Source organism: Eleginops maclovinus, chromosome 12 (assembly GCF_036324505.1).
Source record: "Eleginops maclovinus isolate JMC-PN-2008 ecotype Puerto Natales chromosome 12, JC_Emac_rtc_rv5, whole genome shotgun sequence".
Classification (NCBI taxonomy): domain Eukaryota; kingdom Metazoa; phylum Chordata; class Actinopteri; order Perciformes; family Eleginopidae; genus Eleginops; species Eleginops maclovinus.
This window is the reverse complement of record NC_086360.1, coordinates 6,622,806-6,635,441: the sequence shown is the minus strand read 5'-3', so window position 1 is coordinate 6,635,441 and position 12,636 is coordinate 6,622,806. Positions and strand designations below refer to the sequence as shown.

At 38.7% G+C, this 12,636-nt stretch overlaps 1 protein-coding gene across 2 annotated transcripts in view; it reads left to right on the top strand.

The window, feature by feature from the left end:
- The window catches only part of cfap299 (cilia and flagella associated protein 299), a 74,314-nt gene that overhangs the window by 17,047 nt on the left and 44,631 nt on the right, over positions 1-12,636 (top strand). For both annotated transcript variants that reach the window (XM_063898033.1, XM_063898032.1), the window contains exon 3: positions 2,522-2,612. In XM_063898033.1, the coding sequence (XP_063754103.1) occupies positions 2,522-2,612 (91 nt within the window). The remainder of the gene's footprint in view (positions 1-2,521; positions 2,613-12,636) is intronic.

The window sequence follows — 12,636 nt, the reverse complement described above, 5'->3', positions numbered from 1 at the left end:
CACCTAATTTTTCCTCGATTAGTACCTTCGCCGCTGCCCTGCCATATTTCAGACAGCCCACTATTCCAAAACTACAATATTCAGATTTTTCTTTTTAATTGGACAGAAAGCCCATTACCCCAACAAAAAAAAACACAAAGGGACGTTAGTTTTTTTAGATAGCGGGCTGTCGGAAAAGATTGACTTACAGTTCAATGGGACCTTTTTCATATTAGGATGCGTGAATAATTGGCCTCCAGAACAATGTGCATGAAGTTGATCTTTTTGCCCTTGTCTGTGTGTTCTTTTGTCAGTTTGTTATTCAATATTGATTGGGCGATATGGCATCTTAAAAAAAAGCTTAGGCTTACTAGGTGTTTGCCATTCATCCTTCCCCACATGTATTAATGTATAATATAATTAATTATTCTCAGAACTTCCAAATTTTGATATTGTCTCGTGGTTATCTTTTTACCTGGCCCAACAACACATATATTTGTAGTAATAATTCTAATCTGTTAGACAGATTTTGTGAGAAAGATGTACTTTATTAAACACTGCAGATTTGTTTCAGAGCCGTTTCACATCCTTTCCTCATTTCTTTTCTGTTAATGCCAGGGCCCACCTGCCTTGACCACAATCCAAAATAAAGACACTTAAAACACACGGCTGGATTACAGTCAGTTTAATACCTGGTCATTAGCCACTAATAACCATCATTTAATATTGGAATTCTTGTTATCCCTCCTAAATGAGGCTTGATAAGAAATGTGTTAATTGACGGGAAACTCAAACTTGCAGCGGCCCAAATGTGTTGCTGAAGTATTATTCACTCTCCGTGACTGTGTGTGTTGCTTTAGCTACTGGATGGGGTAACCCCAGTCACTTGCCTCCTCAACACCTGTGTTTACTTTGGGGCCTCGGCCCCCATGACCCAGCAGCAATCCTTCACTCACTCAGAAGATGGAGTGAGCTTCCAGCCTCCAAATATGTGCTGTCCATGCACTTTTACCACTGTGTGATTCCTCTAAGACTTTCATTATGGGGCACGGGCCAAAGGACTAGTATAAATTACAGAGTCTTTTTCCAAATTCTAGTCAATTAAAAATTCAGATCCTGTTTTTTATTTTACTGTAATGTTAAGCCGGCTAAGAGCAGACATTGGTTTGGCGTTTGTCCCTGCTTGTTGTGGCTGTGGAGGCTTTTTTTTTGCGCTGGGTACAGAAAGTGGATTTGAGGAGGAATTAATGTAGAGATTAACCAAACTTTCTTTGGACTGTGAAGCATACAAAACTGGATTCAGTCATTTTGAATATTCAGCATGAATGAAACAGATTTATGACTAGGGGATTGCGGGTTCAAACTAACAGGTGTTTTTAAGGGAAATTGGGATTATTGCTTAACCTCACAGATTCAGTAGAAGTCTAAGTATTGAACCGCAATACTACTACGGTGCATAGCAAGTGTGTACAGAGCAGCAAACATTGAAAATTGTCACGTACTGAAAGCTAACTTTATTTTTTTTAAAGGTACACATATACTTTACTTTTTTTGCATTCCTGTTTTCTTATTTTGTAGTACAAACAAAGGTTTATATTTCTGAAAGTGAGGTACCAAAAGAGTAAAAAGAGTTTTTTTGGGATTAATACTAAAAATAAGGTATTTGATCAGCATTAATGTACAAATAACTGCAATTGATACCAAGTACTACTATTTAATATTCATCCTGATTTCAAGTAAGGTTCAGGACAGCACATATTCCAGTCCTTCATTAGAAAAACATATGTTTATTCCAGGGTAGGCCTGTCACAATAATTACGTGTACAACAATATGGCCTTTAAAGTTATTTTTGCTGCCTATATTACTATATTTTATACCACTATATTCAAATTATATCAGTGTCATGAAATAGTCTTAAAATTACAATTATCCTTTACGATAGCCGAAGTCAATAGAAACAGTAGTGTTCCTCTGTCACTATTTCCCTTGCTTCCTCTGTTGTTCAAGTCTTAACCACATCTGAGGGGCTCCGATGACCTGTTTACTGCTTTTTAGATGTTAACTTGGTGTAGATCTGATGAATGTTTCGCTGGATGCGAGCCAGTTTTATAGCTTGTGCGGCGGCAGTGTTAACTGTTCAAATATTAGTGCCAGTGCTTTTTCAGGTGTGTATACATTAGAGTGCGGCAAGACCAGGTTTCCATGGAAACAGGCCAGCCTAAGTGTAACAATCTGCCACAGTGTCATTGAAGTTGATTAACTCTGATATGATTAAATGTACCTTTCTGTCTTAGTAACAACATTGACTTTATTATTTATTTATGATCATTTGAATTCTTCCAAAAAAGAAATAAGCAAACCATTTCAATAAGTAGTATTCTTGATTGTTAATTTAAAAGCAGAGATAAGCCAGAGTGCCCTGACGCTATGACATGTTAAAAGCTGTAAAGCCTCCATAAAGAACCTTTAAGGCTTCATGTGACTTTTTTTTTTTAAGGTTAAGAGAAACATTTCAAACCGTTTGAGTGTTGTCTTTTCCAGGACACTGGCAAGTGCAGGAAAAGAACTCAAAGATAACTTCCTGAAAGCCCTGGCAGAGCGAGAGGAGGCCAACCGCAGTGGGAAAATGACTGTGAGTACATTATTACAGCACTCCAATTGCTACGTAATGGGATTCCCCTCAAATATTTCTGCTATTCCATTAGGATGGGAACAAAATCCATACTGTGTCAGGCTGAGTGGAAATACCCCCCCTTCACTCCTTAAATACCATGAGAGCTAGCTACCTGCCCCTCTCCCATCCATAAAACCCAGTTTACGTAACTACCTTGTCATAGGTGTTCTTTTAAGATTGAAGATCATTTGAAAAAGGGGCCTCACCTCAGAGCTGGGGTACAAGCCTGAGAGAGAATGTGTGACCATTACACAGTTTATTCAACATTACTCAACAACGTTAAGAATTCTCACAACATCAATTTATTTAAATGTTTTAGTATTAATATCAGTCTTATTTCCAGCTTAAAGATTATATTCTATGTCACTGTTTTTTTGTTGTTGCATGAATTGAAACAGAGATAATGTTGATTATGGGCTTCACATACTTCAATGAAAAATGTAAAGAAAGCGCCTATTGTTCATGGCGGAAGTGGTCAGCATCAAGCCCCCTCTGCAAGTGTGCCAGACGTTTAAGCAAATTTTCATAGAGGCCAAACGGTGGTACTACAACTTGTGTGACAGTCTGTGACGTCTTTGGGCCGGAAAATACTTTTCCCCATTGAAGTACATTGGGAAAGAGACGTCTGTAAATCAGCAGATGATTTAAAAAAAGTTTGAACAGCTTAATTTCCCTTTTTATATAAATCATCAGGATCTTAAAGTTGTAAAGTCAGCTAAAAGCGGAATCCAGAGTTATTTTACCTCTCCATTCAGTTGACTGAGCCAAGATCGGCCGTGAACAATTCAAATTGGAGATAATGCAAGTGCATATGCTCTTTGGGCCCACATAAGGGTATTTTTTGCTCACTAGATTCTGGCCATTTTGGCTTCATGAACCACTGAGCAATTTTCATAGGAATGAACGGGCTCACGCCTCCAGCGCTATATACAGTTCTCTTTATTCATCCATGCTCGACGTGATGAATAATATTGTCATCTGTAAACTATCTGTTCAAATATTTTCAGACATTACTTGTGTATTGACAACAAAGTCTCTTTTGGAATGTTTGAATCTCATCACCTGCAAGAGATGTAAGAGGCAGGTCTATTGTCAGTTAAATGGCATGCAGCCCTGGTAAACTTATTCTTGGCTGCTAGAAGCTGCTTTTCGGATGTGAAGAATCAGGTGACGGTAGAGTCATATGTTGGTCCAGGTTGGAGGGAAGCAATACCAAATAATCGGGCTGACGTCTACACAGCGCTTCCACAGTAGTTGCCAAGTGTGAGATGTGCCAAGTAAATGCGAGTGCTGAGAGATAAGGAATCGTTTGCCCATCCTTTTGGCAGAGATTTCTAATAGTGAACACAGAGGTAGTCTTGCTGTAGTAAGGTTGCAGGGGGTTTCTTGTGTGGGAGTAGATTAAGGAAATAAGATGCCTGTCCTTTACTATTGGCAGGCTGATTATTGTTTTTCTGCAGTGAGCTAAGAGGTGTGTGTTGTCCACGGTTGGGCAGCTGGAGTTGACCTCTGCGAAGGCCTCAGCGCAGATCCTGTTTGCGATTTTCATAGACAGACTTTCCAGGTGCAGCAGATGAGTAAAGTGTGGTTTGCTCCATCAGACCATGACCTCCAGCACACACTGGGGCAGCTTGCAACAGAGTGTGAAGACGATGGAAATGAGAGTCTGCACCGCCAAGTCTGAGGTACTCTGCCAGAAAATAGTTTGAAAATGCCTCCATTGGGTTTCGAGTGAGTTGCTACCTCAAGTAAAACCTTTAAGTTTATTCAAGGGTGATGTGACAGTAGGAAGATGAGGAAGATCCAAAGCCATACTTGTGTGGCATCTGCAGTGAAGCGCGCATGGCAGGCATACAGTATAAAGAGCTGCGGTAATAGTCCTAAAACCTGGAAATGAGTTAGCATTTTGGCAATTCCAGCTGAGTAACAGGGTCTTTGAATGGATTTTGGTTTGGATGTTTGGAAAATGGTTTGCTGTTACCACAAGCTACCAAAAAACTGGTTGCAGGGCTATATAGCGTAACGTATAGCTTATTGGTTCAAATGGCTGCCCATGTACTCTCTAATAAAGGCAAATCTGGTCAAAAGAACTTGAAACTAGCTTAGTGGTGATGACGTAAAAATTATACTACTTAAGTGTGTTCCTTTTAAGCCTAAATCACAAAAGTGGTTTTCAAGATTATGCTGAATCAAACAAGTAATTATCAAAAACGTTTTGGGTTGCCAGAAAGCTTATTTTTCTCAATAATCCAAAGTTTCATGGAACAATCCCATTGGCTTTTTTTTTTCCAAGAGAACCAGGATGATGCTTACTTCCAAGATCACCCTATTGTCTGCCATTAAAAAAGGTGGAGCCTTGCCTGTTAAGTGAGCCCTTCAGCAAGGTGTTCTCGATTCATGATCAAATCCTGCACGACTAATTAAACGCGGACTCACCAGGTAGGGATTATAACCTCTGACCATGACGCTGCCTATTTTTAACACAAACATTACTTTTAACCCAATTCTCTGTCTCTACTTACCATATAGGATGAATGGAATGTACCATTTGGGGGGAACGTGTTCTGCAGAGAGTGTAAGTGTCGATAGACTTCAAATGACTCTGTTCAAGGATGCTGGAGTACAAAAAAAAGAATTTTGTTTGACCTCCATTTACCTGCCCCTGTGGGCTCTGCAATTATGAGATTGCATGAAGTGCATGGAAAGGATTAAAGGTAGAAACACCAGAAGTTTTCCCGCTGGTTGTTCACTGTACAACAGCACTGAGCAAAAGCAACCGCTACCCCTCCGGTTCTTTCAGCCCTTCATTTGAGATATAACTTCAGCTTTTTCATCAGAGATTTTTAAGTGATTTGTAATAAGGCTGCCTGTTTTCAGATTACACAAGATGGCCTGAAAAAAAGCAATACATCATTTTGTGCGTTACCAAGACGGTTTTCCTGAGATATTTTCCCACATTTTTTATTTTTAATCTAAAAAAGACTGAGCTTTCTTTGTTAAAATATGTGATCAGGCCAATGTTTATTTTCCTTTGAGCTGCTCTGTGTTTAAAATTGAACACACATTGATGTGCTTAATACCTCTCCTCTTTGAAACTGTTTAAGTAACAGATTCTTTACACATTGTGACGAGGCTTGACCTCTCCTCTATATTTACATTACACAGATGTATTCCAGCATTTGCATGAGTCGAAATCCACTAAAAAATAGATCGTAGTACATTGTTCATACTTTACATTCATATTGGACTATAGCCATTCTTTTTAAACATTGATATTGTCATATGTTGGTATCCATGGGGTATTTCTGCATACAGTAGGCCTGTGTTACAAATGCTGCCAACAGTAACGCAGTGTTAAGGGGTTAGAGGGAGTTTGGATTTCTTCCCTTTGCAACCACAATCCTTTATGAAAGTGTCGACTTACCCACGCTAATCTTTGATACGGTTCAATAATAAGACCACCCAGCAACGCTAGGTTTCTTTCCCGATGTACAACGTGGGCTTTCTGAAGGCATGTTGTATCACATGACTCAAGCTCCTATCTGCAAGGCTCCTCAAACCTGAGGATCAGTCGCACTAACGCTATCCAGGTCTTCATATCGACTCGTACTTTTACTGCACTCTAATGCACACCAGTCTTTGTCCTGTTTTTCTATTATATTATATTTCTATGTTTGCAGATTATTGTTTTTTTTTAAGTAGCAGTTACATTGGAAGTATCATGAAACAGGGCCCTTCTCAGTGCTTGTTGGGATATATTGGGCACCTGGAGAGCCTGGCAAGCCACAAACTGCAAATCACACAACCAACCAGCCTAGTAAAGTAGGGCAAAAATGGTAAATGGACTGCATTTATCTAGCGCTTTATCCTGTCTTTACAGCCCTTCAAAGCGCTTTTACATATACAAGTCAGAATTCATCCATTTACAAGCCATTCATACAGAGGTGCAAGGTGCCAACTGCTCAAGGAAGCTGTCATTCACACACTGTTGGCCATGAAGAAACTACATAAAACTATTTTGTTTAGGTTTCTTCAGTCTTGCACACTTCTGATTTGGTCAAAATAACCTTCTTCATTCTTTAGTATTATGAGAAACCTAAAAACATATGATTTCCACTCTGAGTGGCTCTAACTATACGAGCTTTGGCAGACTTTGCCGAACTGTATCCGCCAGTCTTTTTTGTGGTGAATTGTACACTCATTTAAATTCAAATCAGGCACAAAAAGCTTCCGTGGTTTTATTTGGCTTGAAACATAAACACTACTGCAGACTAACAATACTGTGTCTTTGTTGTAGAATCAGTGCTTGATGACACTGTCAATGGTATCACTTACTTTATTGGTCATATAGGTTAGGCTTAGGGTTAAGGTTTCATCATTGTGATAAGGGACTGTCAGGACACAGGAAATGATCAATTTAAGGCTCTTTGGCTGGAGAAAATAAATACTTAAAGCTGAGTTATTGGCTTTCCTTTAAATGACGACATATGTATTGTCATCTTCCGTCCCATTCATCATCAGAGGGGTCGCTCTTTTGTCCTCCTTTCCTGTCAGGCTCAGCCTTTCAAGTCTGGTTGAAATTACACCTGTCACTTAATACATTTTGTCAGGTTATTCTTCTTTTATGTCATGCCAAAAAGGGCTTTACAAAAGGTTGACAGCAGACATTTCTCTTTGTTGAAAAAAATAGCTAATTTTCCCTGTATGCTTGTACATCCTGACAGGCAAATAAATGCTAAATTGCATTCAAAATATGGATTTTGACACAAATTTGTATGTTTACTGATCTGCTGAACTTGTTAAGCCTTCAGTGCCTTGCCTCTTCGTTGTGCTTTGACTTCACTGGGCCCTGTTGCGAAAGCAGCTCCACTGCCAAAAGTCACACACAAACAAAAGCTGCACCTGGACAGCTTTGGCTTTTATTTGCACTGGGTAAGAAGTTACGTTTTTTTATCAAACCCAGGTCACACCTGCGCAGGATGCCTGAGGGTGTCCATTGTTGGAAGCTTCACATCTGAAACTGAAGGTGTGCTGCCACCGCCCTCTCTGCTCCCTGTTTGTTTTCAGCAGTTTGTCGAGAAGCTCTGATGGTATCAATGACGAATTGCAAAATATCAAAGTAATGTTGAACTGATGAATGAGCACAGTTAGAATTGGATATGCATGCAGTAAGCCTGTTACTGACAAGTTTTTACCACAACGGATAAACACAGAAATTGGGCCAATGACATGAAATACCAAAAATATTAAATAAAAAATGAAGAATTTTCCACATTTTATTATTTAAAGAACAGTAGTTCACAAAAAAAAAATACCAGTCATGACACCTAGATACAGTAGGTGCTGCTACTATACGAGATTATATTCTTTCCAAGAATATATGTTTTAATTTCTTAACATTTTTATCTGCTTCGATCATAGTGGACATTTTGGAAAATAAAACTTGACTTTTGCCCTCAAATGTACCCAAAATGTAAATAAGGCAGGGTCCAAAAGCTCTAAAGTTAAATTTCAAATTGACTTGGCATGTCACCAAAACTACCAAAATATTACCCAAGTTGAAAAAGTGAAATAGCATGTGTTTACTCATGGTGTTTAACACAGAAATGACATGACAGACGTGTGGATATGATGCTATTTGCTGATAATGTATTTTACCTTCATCAAATGTCCTTGAGTGTAAAATGATTTTTCAATCGAGTACAGCACATAATGTACCCTGAAAGTAAACATTCACTGCCCTTAAGAAGCAAATAAATATGTTCCTCATTGTTTAAGTAAAGCCATCACTCACTCAGGAACAACAGGGAACTTCATTAAAACAATGCACCAGGCACAGTGCCTTTCCTTAAAGAGTGAAGTATGTTGGCTCTCAGGATTATCACAGAAGTCAGAACAAAACGAGGAGAGTGATTCAGCCTGTCAAAGAGATTTGATTTAAAAAAATGACTTATCATCAGATTTTATCATGTAAAAAATGTAATATTAATTTTATTAATGTTTCATACTGAAGGCGGACATATTATGCTCATTGCCGGCTCCTATTTGCATTTTGTTCCTCTACTACGACATGTCTCCATGCTTTAATGTTTAAAAAGGTCTCTATTTTTCTCATATTGCCTGTGCTGCAGCACTTCATTTCACCCTCTGTCTGAAACCAGAGCCCAGTCTGCTATGATTGGTTAGCTGGCCGGTTCAGTTGAGATTTATCAAACGGTTATAAATGTGTTGAAAATGCCCCGCTCCCAGCCTATCACAAACAATCTGTTGGAGCGCTAGCCAATAGAAGGGCGAGTGTTACAAAGTGATTTTACTTTATCACAGTAGAAAACAAAGGAGTCCAATGAGTCCAGTGTTTGGGAGACAAACTTTGGGATGTTAGCCTCTGCAGACCATTGACATGCACACAAATCTATATAACACACTCCAGGAAAGGAAAAACACCCAGAAGCAACAATAACAACTCATACATACATTTTATTTTAGTTACAAAAGGGCTTGTCTGTTTGTGACGTCTGTTTAATCCACATATAAAATGAGTAATTGTCAATAGACAATTTGCCACAATTCACAAATCTTATCCTATTAGATAAGATTAGATTCCTTTATTGTCCTTGGACACAAGTACAACGACGGTGCATTATTATTTATACTGAAAAAAGAGCATATTTTCTCATCTTGTTTCTAAAGCTCTGAATAACTCTGACTCTTTAAGCATCTAATTCAGTTTGTGTGCGGTCGTTATCCATTGCAATGCCAAACTCTATGGTATTTCAAATATACTCTGCAATAACATGTGGGGATATGCTTTGTAGGTGTGTTTGATGAAAGCCAATTAACCCGGCCAAGAATGATACAACAGTGTTAACCAAGGGTCAATGTTCATAAACCATCGGTGTTAACTTGGCTTATATGTTATTCTGAAACTGACAGAATGTGTTATAATAGGTGTCCTACTCACTTGAAGTAAAAACGTATGCTTTTAATTTGTTAAACTAATTTGATGGTTTAGAAAAGTGGCTGAATTCAAAATGTCATCAAAATCGCAATGTGGACAAGTGCAATATCCAGTAGCAAGCGCATTATTTGGTAAAGCCAAAATATGTGAAAATATCTTTCTGAATAAAGGGTTTTGGTGCTGCAGACACCACATATTGTATCAAGGATAATGATGTAATATTTATTCCTAAATCTGAAGTCATATCACAATATCATTCAAAATAATCACAATTTGCCATTTCTTTCCAAATCGTGAAGTCCTATTTTCGAAGTGATTTTCAGTCTCCCACCCTTTTTAGTTGTGGAATTTAGCTGGCCGGCCTGCGCTGCGTGTCTCATGCCCAGAGGGGACATCCTGCATAAAGGAAGTGTTTGTCTTTGGTCTGTGGACCCAGCGAGTTCTGTATTGATAAGCTCCTGTCGCTATAGATAATAAGGTGGTCAGTCATGCAGCCCAGAGATCAAGTATAGCATTGAAATTAAAGAGGAATTCCCAGCCCTATTGCATTACAAGCTGTGTGTGTGTGTCCACTGCCCGGTCCCTTTGTCCTTGTCATGGGCAGTAAAAATAACAATGGCAAGTTAGATTTCAAAGCAGCAGGACCAAGGTGGACAGCCTTTAGAAAGGAAAGAGTCCTGCAGGGCTATCATATGACCTTGACTTGAATGGTGTCACCGAGTTGTGGAGAGGTGGGAATAAGGCCCCAACAGTTAGCAACCATCTATCAAGGGGACAAAAAGGACTTTTTGTTTGGGAAAGCGACCATTGTGATATTTGATAATACCCTATCAGCATTTATTTTCTTTTTTTCAATTCTATATTTTGATTACTGATACATACACAGGACATCCTATGTGATACACCCTTAATGTCACAAATCCTACTGGTCCTTTGGCTCTTCATTCATGTGAAAATGTTTCTTGCTAGCTTTGAACAGTAATACTTCTAACAGTTGCAGGTCTCGAAGAAACCAATAACATTTAACTGTGAAGTATTACTCTTGGCTGATTACAAGACGTGGATTTCATGACTAGTGTCTTAGTCTATAAAAAGAAAACGGATAGCCAAAGCATTATGTGTTATGTTAGTCCACGCAGCCAACATGGCAGCTGTGCCCCGTCTGTCAATGCACTGTATCTGCCACTGAGGGGTTTGGAAAGGACTGAGGAAAAGAAAGATTATTTACCCTCATGGTATATATGCATTGTCTCCTATAGCTCTTAATAAATGCTGATAGATAATACACAATCTGATTCTGATTCCTTTGAACTATTTCCTCTGAATGATGCATTGGCTTTCAAAAGCAGAGCTTTAACATGTAATATGTTCTTGAATGAGGTGAAATTAGATACATATTTTGTTGGAAAATGCCATGGTTTGTTAGGAAGCTGTTTCAGGGCAGATGTGAGGTTTGTCTACCCATGAATTCAAACATCACAAATCCCATAATACAAGTGGCACAACTCAACCTACAGTTTTGCCACTAAAAGCCTGGATGAGCCCCATAATAATGATGTTTTGCTGCACCCCTCCCTCCTGTGAACAGCTGTGATTACCCAGAAACATCATCCTGAAAATGTGGCCCCTGGACCATTTTCAGAGTAAATGAAAACGGATACACTTTATCTAATCTCTGAGGGTCTTTTTTTTTACTCAATGTATTTAATGGATATTTTAAATATGTCGGGAACACATGTGGACCGTCAGCATGATTTGCCACTGGGAAGATGGGGAATCATATTAAGCTGTCAACTTGGTTTCAAAGGAAGTCTTGCATTAAGTACAGGCCATCTGGGAGTCTGGATAAAATATCATCGCTCTTTGTCACCAGTCCTTAAGAGCTCTCACTTTGGACACAGTAGGGGATTTATTCAGAAGCAGATTATTGAAGGGATTACTTTATTTTCTTCTGGTATTAGGCTGCCTCTTGTGCTTTATCTTGTATGAATATCTCCTTAATCAGAGGCAACCAAGACTATAGATAAACAGGAACTCACATCCTAATACTCCTCTTCCACTGCAATGGTATATCTGGGGTTTCCAGAAACTCTGTTTCGAATAATTGTTTGATTTATAAACAAGAATCTCCATTCTAAAACATCAAGGAATTGTTTTGAATATTTGCTTTAATATTTGTGGAGAGCACCAAACTTTGGATTCATGATGGCTTAGTTGTCCCAAATAAATAAAAGAAAAAGAGAACCTGAGGAGGAAAGAGGTTAAAAGACAAAGCGCTGGATGTCCAAGAAATCGACAGATGAAGACAAACGCGAGGTATAAAATAAATAATAAGTTACCTAGCTGTCACCAGAGTCCCAGCCATTAGTACAAAGTCGTTGGTTTATTGAGTAGGTAGTCTTGTAATTATGGGATCTTGTCGAGATCCTTATGACCATGTCGTTGTTCTTTTTTCACCGCCTTGCTGCATATTAACCCTTACTCAATCGACTGGGGGGGCCTGATTGGACACCTCAAAGGGTATTATCCTGCTTATGCCATTGTCACTCGATGTTAGCAAAGTTGTCAGTCCACTAGTTTATGATCATTCCTAAGTAATGTAATCAAAAAAATGCACTTGCTGTCTACTGCATATTTTAGGCAGCCGTATATACATGAATTGCACCCTCAAACTATAAGTGCACTCAATTGCTATAATACATTAAAATTCTTTAAATTATTACCAAGAAGACTTTGCCTAAGTTGGACTGAAAATACAAGTTTAGTCAATTTTGTAAAATTGATGGAGCTGTTTAGCTTGGCTTTATTGTGGCCTGAATATTTTCATACCAAGGTTACAAGCTTCTCCCTGTTGGGGAAGTCTTTAACTGTGAAATTGCAATCATCCACTGCTGTAATCAATCATTATTTAAATCTATATTATCTTTTACATTCCTTTCATTTGCACTTTTCATGAGCTCATGAACCGTAGCATGTTTTTACTCCAACTCCCATACATGAATAAGGAAGACACAGGGTGCACAT